This window comes from Bos indicus, chromosome 25, assembly GCF_029378745.1.
Source record: "Bos indicus isolate NIAB-ARS_2022 breed Sahiwal x Tharparkar chromosome 25, NIAB-ARS_B.indTharparkar_mat_pri_1.0, whole genome shotgun sequence".
Classification (NCBI taxonomy): Eukaryota; Metazoa; Chordata; class Mammalia; order Artiodactyla; family Bovidae; genus Bos; species Bos indicus.
Genome location: NC_091784.1, coordinates 19,545,779 through 19,558,660, shown reverse-complemented (window position 1 = coordinate 19,558,660; position 12,882 = coordinate 19,545,779). Strand labels below are relative to the sequence as shown.

Sequence of the window (12,882 nt, the reverse complement as noted above, 5' to 3'; positions counted from 1 at the left end):
ATTACTTAGATGTTTTGGAAAATCTCTCATCCACCATACTTTAAATATTGCAATACCAACACTACTAACCTGTGCGCAGACAGGCTATATTTGCAAGCCACCATTCAGGGATCCTGGGCAAAAGCAAAATTACTCGATCTCCCCTTTGCAGGCCACAGGCTTCTGTAAGTATATTTGCAAATTTCCTTGATAAAGATCCTAGTTCCTCAAAACTCCATCTCACTTCTTCTCCATTTCCATTTGTCCACCAGAAGGCTGGATTGGAAGGTTTCTTCCCAGCCTGAGGAAAGACAAACAAGTCAGATTTAAAGGTGGTTGTGCAGCTAAATTCTATTTCAACTGACTTAATGTAATATTTTCTCTGAAGAAAATTCACAGGTCTTTAGTTAGGACATACTTGGAGTATTTGGGAGGAACTCTGGGGTCCTTATTTCTAGATTTTGGGAGCCATGTCACTTCTTTCAGCACATGTGATTTCTCATTTAGCCTGATTATTTTTCTTTCCATAAAGGTAGAATTCTTGCATCCCTTTATATTCTCTCAATGCTCTTTGCCTCATTTCCTGCCATTTTTTATTCTTGGGTTCCCATTTCACTCTAGTCCTTTATATTTATTTATTTTTAGTATTTATTTATTTATTGGGCCACTTTAGGTCTTTGTTGTGGCACACAGGATCTTCACTGCAGCAGGTGGGATCTTTTGTTGTGGCCTGTGGCCAGCAGGCTGAGTTGCCCCGTGACATGTGAGATCCATGTTCCCTGCTTTGGAAGGTGGATTCCCAACCACTGGACCAACAGGGAAGCCCCTACTCCTTTTTCTTTTTTAAAAAATTAACCTATAATCATAGGTTTTTATAACCCAGGCTTTTTCAACCATGGAACTCTTAACGGTGAACCAGATGTCCTGTGCATTACAGCAGCACCCCTTAGCCTCCACCCATTAGCATACACCCTCCCCCAACTCACAGCAACAAAAGTGTCTCCAGACATTGCCAAATGTGCCCTGGGGGCAAAAATCACTCTCAGTTAAGAAACTGCAGTCTGACTGGTCCTTGCTACATACCTTTTCCATACTGGTCCATTGGTCCAGGACATCTTTGGCAAAGTTGAAATACTCTGGGATCTCTAGTTTAAAGTCCTGTTTCATGGATTCATAGTTGGAGAAATTCTGAGGGGTCACTGTTCTGTAATCTTTATGCAATGCTCTCATAGAGCCAGGAATTACTGGGCACTGAAAATATTTGGCACAAAGTAATATCTTCATGGTGACAAGGGCTAACGTCAGTCTGGCTAAGTATTTTAGCACCCCGAATTTCTACAGATACCAATCCATCTAAAAGACAAACAAAAAGACATGCATTTGTTTCAGCCATATCCCCAAGCAGCCAAGTTTTATTGTTATTAATCATCATAGTAGTACTATTTTTTGAGAACTCACTATGTCCCAAATACTGTGCTCAATGCTTTACTTACATACAATTTATCATTAAATCTTCAGAGTAACCCTGTAAAGTGGGTGCTATTATTGTCTCTGCAGATGGAGAATATGATGAATAAGAGGTTGTCTCAGTCCTTTCTGGTTTAAACAACAGATAATTATTTCTCACACTTCTGGAGGCTAGGGAGTCCTAGATCAAGCTGCTGGCTGGTTCAGTTATCCCATGAAGGTCTGTTCCTAGCTTGCAAATGGTTGCTATCCCTCTGTGATCTCACATGATGGAGAGAGAGAGAACCCTGCTGTCTCTTCCACTTCTTGGAAGATACTAATCCCATCAGGTGCCTCACTGTCATGACCTCAGCTAAACCTAATTACCTACCAAAGGCCCCATCCCCAAATACCATCACATTGGAGGTCAAAGCTTTAACAGAAGAACTGTTTTGAACTGGGATACAAACATTCAGTCTGTAACAGAGGCATTGATTGGATTTGAACCTAGAATTGTCTCATTCCAGCCCATTCTTCTGACAAGTAAGGGCTAGTGCCTCCATATACATTTCTAAAAAAGAAAAGATCTGTGTCATCCAGTTACTCTCAATGAAAGTAAAAAGTTAAGCTTTTATTCTCTTTCATCTAAGGATTTCAAAAGGAGTGTAGAAATGTTAAGGAGAATTTTTTGCAATGGGTAATACACAGATGAAGAAACTGAGGTAGCAAAGTACCAGTTACTCATGAAAGCACTGTCAAAGCTCCGCTAGTTTATAGACTATACTTCCCACACTCCAGATAGGAGCCCACACTACCTCCAGGCTTGGAGCTGCATTTACCAGAGATATGAAAATAGAGTTTAGCCTTTTGTAGGAGAGGCCTCTCTGGGCCACCCAGTCCTCCCTCCTTCTGTGGGAAATCATTTGATCACAATGTCATTTATTTGGCTGAGGTCTCATAATTGAGGCTATATAAAAACAGTTTTAGGGATCACGGGTTTTCTTCTTTATACTTTCTGTAATCTTCCAAATTTCCTGCAATGAAACACTACTCTCACAATCATTGCTGCTAAGTCACTTCAGTCGTGTCCGACTCTGTGCGACCCCATGGACGGCAGTCCACCAGGCTCCGCTGTCCCTGGGATTCTCCAGGCAAGAACACTGGATTGGGTTGCCAGTTCCTTCTCCAATGCATGAAAGTGAAAAGTGAAAGTGAAGTCACTCAGTCATGTCTGACTCTTAGCGACCCCATGGACTGCAGCCTACCAGGCTCCTCCATCCATGGGATTCTCCCAGCAAGAGTACTGGAGTGGGTCACCATTGCCTTCTCTGGCTCACAATCATTAAATCATCATTTTTAGCTTCAATTCTAACTTTACGGTATGTAAGGCAGAGTAGCTGTGTGGAAGCATTTATGTATTGATATAGTTCCAAACAATGATTAATAATGGATGCCAGCCATACATTTAACTCTAAATGGACCTGGCAATTGGGCATCATATTGTTGCACTCAATGCATCCTCATGGTTACTTAATATAATGATTTATTATGATAATAAAGATATTCAACAAATATTTCACTGAGATTTACTGTAAGCCAAGGAGCCAAGGAGACCTGGGTACTTTGTCTGACCCTTTGATCTATTTGTATGCAGACCTGATAAGGCAATGAGATGAAGCCCTTTGAGATCATCTGATTTAAACCTCCTCATTTTTCACCTGCAAAGAAAACAGGATCCCGCAGAAGGGAAGCAACTTGCATTAATGTGATATTAGAATTAGAACTAGAATATTGGTCTACAGATCAATGGGATTTCATTTGAGCAGTGCTTCTCAAACCTGGTTATATATTTGAATCATGAGGAAAGCTTTATAAATGTACTGATGCCTGAGTCTTAATTAAATCAGAATCTCTGGGGTTAGTGTTGTAGCCACGCGTTCTGGGAAACAGATTCACTCAGAAGAACAATGCAGATAGTGGAGTGCAGTTTATTACACCAGGGGGCCCAAGGTAGAGTCTCCTCTTAGCCAAGGACCCTGACCAGTATATACCCTAAGTGTACTTGCTCAAACCCACCTCCCCAAATTCCTTGAAACTAGTCTGGACAAGGTGAAAGAGAGATATGATCAAAGTTAACCCATGATTCATGTGTCACAAGACTAGATAAACAGTGGATATATGTCAATAGGCCTGTGGTCATATCCCGGTAAACATAATGGAATTTATCACTTTGTTTCATTACAGAAATAATTAGCATATTCTTTTAGACAATGGAGAGTCCAAGTCCAAGTCCTGAGGCTCTTTAATCCGGGAATCTGGTTTTCCATTGGTATGCCATTTCTATAGACACCGGGCACAAAGTTCAGAGTCCATTGGGAGGGTGACCAGGCGTGTAGCCTAATGTTCGCAGCCTGGCCTAAGATGGAGCCCAGCTCTGTCTGTTTCCTCCTTCATTAGGGCCTGGGAATCATATTTTTAAAAATTTCCTCAGAGGATTCTGCTGTGCAGCCAAGGTAGAGAGTCATTGATTTGGAGGTTATGATCCATAAACAATCAATATCAGCATCACCAGGAAACTTATTAGAAATACCCATTTTCAGACCCCAGTTTCACATTTTACCAATGAAGAGACTAGTAGAATCACCCTCAGAGAGTTGTCCCAAAGATTAAATGAGACAAAGTGCTTATCATGGTGTCTAGCATATCACTATCCTTTAGCTCAGGAGTCAGCAAACTTTTTCTGTACAGGGTCAAATAATAAATATTTTGGGTTTTGTGGGCCATTTGGTCTCTGTTGCAACTGCTCCACTCAATTCTAGTTGAGGCAGCAGCCACTGACAATACAAAAATGAATAATCATAACTGTGTTACTAAAAATACTATGTCTCATAATGAATTGTTATTCCGTTTTTTATTTTTCCAAATAGTTAAAAATGCAAAAATTATTTTTGGTTCACAGGTTGTACAGAAGCAAGTGGAGGGCTGGATTTAGCCCATGGGCCATAGTTTGCTAATCTTTGCACTAGAATATAAAGTTTATGAGGGTATGGGCATTGTCTATTATGTTCATGGGAATTATAATAGCATTTGGCCAGAGTAAGTGCTAAATAAATATTTGTTGAATAAATAAATGACTTCTTCAGAAGGCAGAAACTTCACACACGGTGTTTTGTGTTTTTTTTTTCCCCAATAACTCAGAACTGTCCAGTGTGTTGCAAAGAGTCAGACAGGACTGAGCACACACACACACACACACCCACACATACAACACAGCAGAATATATATCTCCTCCTTTAACCAGAATTGTGTGACAACTTGCACTGTTCGTGTGGCTAATTTAGATTAATTTAAATACTATTTGAAAATTAGTTCTTTAGCTACACTAGCTACATTTCACAGAGAAGGCACTGGCAACCCACTCCAGTACTCTTGCCTGGAGAATCCCATGGCTGTAGGAGCCTGGTAGGCTGCAGTCCATGGGGTCGCTAAGAGTCAGACACGACTGAACGACTTCTTTCACTTTTCACTTTCATGCATTGGATAAGGAAATGGCAATCCAGTCCAGTGTTCTTGCCTAGAGAATCCCAGGGACGGGGGAGCCTGGTGGCTGCCATCTATGGGGTCACACAGAGTCGGACACGACTGAAGCGACTTAGCAGCAGCAGCAGCAGCAGCAGCAGCTACATTTCAAGTGCCTAATAGCCACATGTGGCCAGTGGCTACCATACACATGTCAGTGCAGTCACAAAACATTTCTATCATTGCAGAAAATTCTTATTGATAGTGCTAACCTATATTGATAATAGCTCAGAACTGGAGTGATATGAAACATTAATATACAGGAAACTTGAGAGGAAGAGTTCCCAAGATAAGATTTTTCTAAAAGTTCAGGTTTAGTAAATTGTTTACTCATCACTTTCCTCTTGTCTGAAGCTGCGTGAGGGTAAGTGTTAACTATTAATCAGAGATCCCTTGGCAGTTCTCTTAGGCTCTAAAAGAGGCTACTTTTTAGAACAGAAATGAACCCCTGAATCTTCAAACATCATTCTCTTTGGCAGTGAGGGTTGAGTGGAAGGAACAAACCTTCTGTCTTATTTGCTGGCAAGTTACATCCTGCACATTTTGCAGCTCTCTTCCTTCTTACAGAATTAACAATGTTTACTTCAATGGGAAGGAAACAGTTAAGTAGTCAACACTAAGTTTTTGGCAACCTGGTTCCAGTATTCTTGCCTGAGAAATCCTGTGGATAGAGAAACCTGGCAGCTATAGTCCATTATGCCACAGAGAGTTGGACATGACTGAGAGACTGAGCACAGCACAACACTGTTTTTAGTGCTATAACTTTGTTTTTAATTTTGGAGGATAATACCGTCAAATGATTTAAAAAATTACAAAAGGTACACAGTGAAAAATCTGCCTTCCACCCCATCACATAGCTGCCCAGTTTCAGTTCAGTTCAGTCGCTCAGTCATGTCCAAATCTTTTCGAACCCATGGACTGCAGCATGCCAGGCTTCCCTGTCCATCACCAACTCCCAGAGCTTACCCAAAATCATGTCCATCGAATTGGTGATGCCATCCAACCATCCTCTGTCATCCCCCTCTCCCGCCATCAATCTTTTCCAGCATCAGGGTCCTTTCTAGTGAGTGAGTCAGTTGTTCGCATCAAGTGGCCAAAGTATTGGAGTTTCAGTTTCAACATCAGTCCTTCCAATGAATATTCAGGACTGATTTCCTTTAGGATAGACTGGTTGAATCTCCTTGCAGTCCAAGGGACTCTCAAGAGTCTTCTCCAACACCACAGTTCAAAAGCATCAATTCTTTGGCACTCAGCTTTCTTTATGGTCTAACTTTCACATCCATACATGACTACTGAAAAAATCATAGCTTTGACTAGATGGGCCTTTGTTGGCAAACTAATGTCTCTACTTTTTAATATTCTCTCTAGGTTGATCATAACTTTCCTTCCAAGGAGGAAGCATCTTTTAATTTCATGGCTGCAATCACCATCTGCAGTGATTTTGGAGCCCCTCAAAATAAAGTGTCTCACTATTTCCATTGTTTCCCCATCGATTTGCCATGAAGTGACAGGACTGGAATGCCATGATCTTAGTTTTCTGAATGTTGAGTTTAAAGCCTACTTTTTCACGCTACTCTTTCACTTTCATCAAGAGGCTATTTAGTTCTTCTTTGCTTTCTGCCATAAGGGTGGTGTCATCTGCTTATCCGAGGTTATTAATATTTCTCCCGGCAATCTTGATTTCAGCTTGTACTTCATCCAACCCAGCATTTCACCTGATGTACTCTGTATATAAGTTAAATAAACAGGGTGACAACACACAGCCTTGACATACTCCTTTCCCTATTTGGATCCAGTCTGTTATTTCATGTCTAGTTCTAACTGTTGCTTCTTGACCTGCATACAGATTTCTCAGGAGGCAGGTCAGATAGTCTGGTACTCCCATCTCTTGAAGAATTTTCCAGTTTGTTATCACACAGTTATTACACAGTCAAAGGCTTTGGCATAGTCAGTAAAACAGAAGTAGATGTTTTTCTGGAATTCTCTTGCTTTTTCAGTGATCCAGCAGATGTTGGCAATTTGATCTCTGGTCCCTCTGCCTTTTCTAAAACCAGCTTGAACAACTGGAAGTTCTTGATCCACATATTGTTGAAGCCAGGCTTAGAGAATTTTGAGCTTTACTCTGCTGGTGTGTGAGATGAGTGCAATTGTGCAGAAGTTTGAGCATTCTTTGGCATTGCCTTTCTTTGAGATTGGAATAAAAACTGGCCTTTTCCAGTCCTGTGGCCACTGCTGAGTTTTTCAAATTTGCTGGCGTATTGAGTGCAGCAGCACTTTCACAGCATCATCTTTTAGGACTTGAAATAGCTCAACTGGAATTCCATCACCTCCACTAGCTTTGTTCGTAGTGATGTTTCCTAAGGCCCACTTGACTTTGCATTCCAGGATGTCTGGCTCTAGGTGAGTGATCACACCATTGTGATTATCTGGGTTGTGAAGATCTTTTCTGTGTAGTTCTGTGTATTCTTTCCACCTCTTCTTAATATCTTCTGCTTCTGTTAGGTCCATACCATTCCTGTCCTTTATTGTGCCCATCTTTGCATGAAATGTTCCTTTGGTATCTCTAATTTTCTTGAAGAGATCTCTAGTCTTTCCCATTCTGTTGTTTTCCTCTATTTCCTTTCACTGATCACTGAGGAAAGCTTTCTTATCTTGCCTCGCTATTCTTTGGTACTCTGCATTCAAATGGGTATATCTTTCCTTTTCTCCTTTGCCTTGAGCTTCTTTTCTCTTCTCAGCTATTTGTAAGGCCTCCTCAGACAACCATTTTGTCTTTTTGCATTTCTTTTTCTTGGGGATGGTCTTGATCATCCCATCCTTATTCCCTCAGAAAACTCTATTATTATTTCTATATATTTTTTCAAAGTTTCTTTATATATATTCAAGCAAATGACCATAGTTTCTTTTTTCTCCACCACTTTTACACCACATGTAGTCCAGAATACCCACAATTTTGTCCATAATTTTTTTTTTTTAATACAACTTTGGAGGGTTTTCCATATCTGTGAACAGATCTTCCTTATTTTGCTTTTTTGTTTTAAATAGCTGTATGGCATTCCAGAACAGCTGTGCTATAATATCTTAAGCCAATCCCCTATCTATCTTCATTTGGACTATTTCCATTATTTTGCAATTAAAGTGAAAATTTCAAACAATTTTCTCCACTCATTCAGAATCCTTCAAACATATGTTGAAAAGAAAATTGGCCAGGCATTTGGAGCTTAAAATGGCCTAATCATTTTGTTCTACCAAAAAGAAAATCCCAACATCTTTGTCATCAAAACTAAGACCACATTTTCCCCAACAAAGTTCTTTTCCTATCTTTTCAGTGATTTTAACTTTTCATAAGGTCCATTTTATAGGCTTTTAGTGAGTGACTTCACTTTCACTTTTCACTTTCATGCATTGGAGAAGGAAATGGCAAACCACTCCAATGTTCTTGCCTGGAGAATCCCAGGGACGGGGAGCTGGTGGGCTGCCATTTATGGGGTCATACAGAGTTGGATATGTCTGAAGCGAGTTAGCAGCAGCAGCAGCAGTATTCTTTTTAGGTGATAGAGCTGAGATAATTTCCCAATGTAAGCCTGGATTTTTATAATGAGCCATAGAAAACTCTTGTAATAAAGACAGTACCACTTCTGGCCAGATGAACTTTTCAGGGCCTCATCTGCAATGTAGCTTCTACATCCATATAAGCTGCAGTGCCAAGAGAGTTTTCACCACCCCACATCTCCATAACTATCTTTCCTATCAAGTAATCCAAGCAATAATGGTAGCTTGGCATATATAGCCTGAAAGCAAGGTAAAATCCCTACTATTTTCCCCAACTAAACTTCTATACAGAGTTTTTAGATCTATGCTTGACCACGTAGCAGAGAAAAGTGGCTGCCCCCAGGTTATTTCCTTGAGTTTGCATGTATGTTTCCTAAAAGTTCCTAGAAAAAGCTTGCATACTTCCTGGATGATGCAGAAGATGGATTCTTATTTGCCACTGAGCAGGGCAGGGAGCTAAGTAGTACAGTGAAAAACTCAGCTGCTACTTGGACTCAATTGAATTTTTTTAAAAAACACTTTAAGAAATTAACAAATGAACATGGTTTTTTTAAAAAAAAAAATTAAATAGCATGAAAAGCTTAAAATGAAAAACTTAGCTGCTATGTTTATAGCCTTTTTTGTGTACATACTCCTGGTCACTTACTCGATAGTATTACACGACAACTGACAAATTCTGATAGAAACACCCCAGCTGCCCAAGATTTCAGTGAGACCATTTTTGATTTGTTGGTCTTGTTTGTTTGCTATCTTTGTTTAAAAGTACATGTGCCAGCCCAGCAAACCATACTTAGAAGACAGATAAGGTGGTACTCACTAAAGTGACAGATTCTGACACAGCTGGAGATGACAGATGACGGCAGACTTATTTCCTAGAGGAGGATCCCTGAAACTTGAACTCTTGCATCTGCTTTGGTGGTGGTAATAACCAAAAGAAGAGAGAATAGCCTGACAGTTGGGAGAGGTTAAATTATGCTCAGAAGTGTCTTGCTCGGATTGGTGAAGACATTCTGGAGGGAGGAGCAAACGTTCTGGGCTAAGTTTACACTGTAAGTTTACACAGTCCCCTGAGGTTACTTATCCCTTTTATAGTTAATAATTTACACACACCACAGGCTTTTGCAGGAATGGGAAAATAATGTATTTATTAGAGGGAAAATGTCCATGCAGTTGCTGGAGGGGTTAGTTTCATGAAGGGATTGAGGGAATTTTCTCTCAGAAGAAGGAAAGAAAAAAGGGTGAAAGAAAGCAAAGGGGTTTTGAATAGAAAGGAAAGAAATTAAGGTATAGCTTGCTCTAGGTCACAGTGAACCAGTTGCTATGTTTATCTTTGGACCTGTTGAACCGGTCAGGACTAAGAATAAATAGTATCAGCTTACTCTTCTGCTTACATCCTTCAACACTTTCTAGTTCACGCCAGGTAAAAATTCAAATCTTTACATGGACTCCAAAAAACTGCATGATCTGACACAGTGTCCTTTCTGACCCACTGCCCTCTCCTTCGCTCCCTCACTCTGCTGCAGCCACATCAGCCCCCTTACTTTTCTTGTAACATATGTATTCCAGCCTTTGGATCTTTGAACTTACAGTTCCCACTGCCTTGAACACTCTTCCCTGGACTATTGCCTTCACCAAATCCCTCTTTTATGAGATGTCCTCTCAAAGAGGTCTTCTCTTACCACATTTTCTAAAATAGCATCCCTCATTTTTGTCTCTTTACCCTGTTTTAACTGTTCACATCTCTTACTACCACCCTTACAAGTAAGCAATTCTTTTTTCCATGGATGTATCACTATCATCTAGAGCAGTTGTTGGCAAATCTTAGGCATTCAATAAATATTTGATGGGAAAATGAAAAGATAAATGACTCGGTTACACATGACAAAAACCCAAATCAAATTCACTTAAACAAGATGAGGAATTTATTTGTCCCTTTTTAGTTCTAGGAGTTTGTTGTTGTTGATTCCTTGGGATTTTCCATGTAGATAATTATATCATCTACAAGTAGGGACAGGTTTACTTCTTCCTTTCAGATATATGCCTTTTACTTCCTGTCTTGTCTTATTAGACTGCCTAGAATTTCCAGCACTATGTTGATTAAGAGTGTTGAGAGCAGACATCCCTGCCTTGTTCCTGATACTAATGGGAAAACATTCAGTCCCTCATGTTTAACTTGATAAAGAGCATCTACAAAAAACTTTATCAAGTGTAGGAAATTCTCCTATGTATCTCTATTTTCCTGAGAGTTTTTATCATCAATAAGTCTTGAATTTTGGTAAATGTCTTTTCAGTTCAGTTCAGTTCATTTCAGTTGCTCAGTTGTGTCCGACTCTTTGCAACCCCGTGAATCGCAGCACTCCAGGCCTCCCTGTCCATCACCAACTCCCGGAGTTCACTCAGATTCACATTCATCGAGTCAGTGATGCCATCCCGCCATCTCATTCTCTGTCATCCACTTCTCCTCCTGCCCCCAATCCCTCCCAGCATCAGAGTCTTTTCCAATGAGTCAACTCATCGCATGAGGTGGCCAAAGTACTGGAGTTTCAGCTTTAGCATCATTCCTTCCAAAGAAATCCCAGGGCTGATCTCCTTCAGAATGGACTGGTTGGATCTCCTTGCAGTCCAAGGGACTCTCAAGAGTCTTCTCCAACACCACATTTCAAAAGCATCAATTCTTCTGCGCTCACTATCTTGTGATTTTTTTCTTCTTTACCCTGTCAATAAGGTAGATTATGTTGATTGATTTTTAAATATTAAACAGCCTTGCTTCCTTGGAATAAACCCTACTTCGTCCTTTTGTATAATTATTTTCATATATTACCAAATTCTATAGTTTACTTTTCTTGCCAAAGTTTAGAACTTTTTAACCATTCTTTGAAGAAAGACCTGCCCTAGTTTTCTCAACTTCTGAGATTCTGATGACACAAATGTTACTTTTTTTTTTTTTAATGATAGTCCCACAGATCTCTGGGGCCCTGATATATTTTTTTAATTATATGCATTTCAGGTGTACAACATTATAGTTCAGCATCTATATACACTACAGAGTGATCACTACTACAAGACTAGTTACCATCCATCAGCATACAGTTGACTTTTGCATTTCACCTACTCTAAACCACCTTACCCTCTGATAACCACTGTTTTGTTCTCTGTACCTGTGTGTTTTTCACTGATTTGTTTTATATTCCTGACTCAGGGATTGAACCCGTGTCTCTTGCATTACAGGCAGATTCTTTACCATCTGAGACACCAGGGAAGCCACCCATACATGAATAAAAATCATATGGTATTTTTCTTTCTCTGTCTGCCTTACTTAGCATAATACTTCAAAGTCAATCCATGTTGTCACAAATGGCAGGATTACATTTGTTTCTATGATTGAGTAGTATTCTATTTAAACACACACATACATATTTGAACATATATATGTTTATCCATTATGTGTTACCTCCTTTTTCCATTTATCTGTCAATAAGCACTTAGTTTGTTTCCATATCTTTTCTGTTGTAAATAATTCTGCAATGAACATAGGGATGCATATATCTTTTCAAATTAGTGGCTTTTTTTGTTCTTCAGATAAACACGCAGAAGTAAAATAGTTGAATCATATGGTAGTTCTATTCATACTTTTTTGAAAAATCTCCATACTGTTTTCCATAGGACTGTACCCATAAACTGTGTAAGAGGGTTCCCTTTCCTCCACATCCTCTCCAACATTTGTTATTCCTTATCTTTTTGATGATAGTCATAGGTGTGAAGATCTTACTGTGGTTTTGATTTGAATTTACCTGATAATCAGGTATTATCAGGAAAGATATTGAACATCTTTCCCTCTTCTCTGTGTCTTCTTTGGAAAAATGTCTATTCTGATTCTGTACCCATTTTTCACCTAGTTGTTTTTTTTTTTGTTGTCACTGGGTTAAATGAGTTCTTTATATATTTTGGATATTAGCACTTGTCAGATATATGATTTGTAAATATTTTCTCCCATTTTAGTCTGTTGCCTTTTCATCTTGAAAATGGGTTCTTTCACTATGCAGAAGCTTTTTAGTTTGATGTACTCCATTTGTTTATTTTTGCTTTTGTTTCCCTTAATTTGGAGTTAGAGCCACAAAAATATCATTAAGACCCATGTCAATGAAGATATTGCCTATGTTTTTTGTCTAGAAATTTTATTATTTCGGTTATTACCAGTATTACAAGCTTTTCATCCCCTTTTAACTTTTGTGTATGATATGTCAGCTCAGTTCAGTTGCTCAATCATGTCCAACTCTTTGCGACCCCATGGACTGCAGTACACCAGGCTTTCCTGTCCTTCACCAA

At 39.5% G+C, this 12,882-nt stretch overlaps 1 protein-coding gene across 1 annotated transcript in view; it reads right to left on the bottom strand.

Annotated features, from left to right (window-relative positions):
• Window positions 1–9,530, bottom strand: part of ACSM3 (acyl-CoA synthetase medium chain family member 3) — a 56,446-nt gene extending 46,916 nt beyond the window's left edge. The window contains exons 1-3 of the mRNA XM_019987736.2: window positions 9,374–9,530; window positions 1,063–1,332; window positions 70–280 (exon numbers count right to left, since the gene is read on the bottom strand). Of these exons, the coding sequence (XP_019843295.2) occupies window positions 70–280; window positions 1,063–1,263 (412 nt within the window). The 5' untranslated portion in view covers window positions 1,264–1,332; window positions 9,374–9,530. The remainder of the gene's footprint in view (window positions 1–69; window positions 281–1,062; window positions 1,333–9,373) is intronic.
• Between the last annotated feature and the right edge of the window lie 3,352 nt (window positions 9,531–12,882).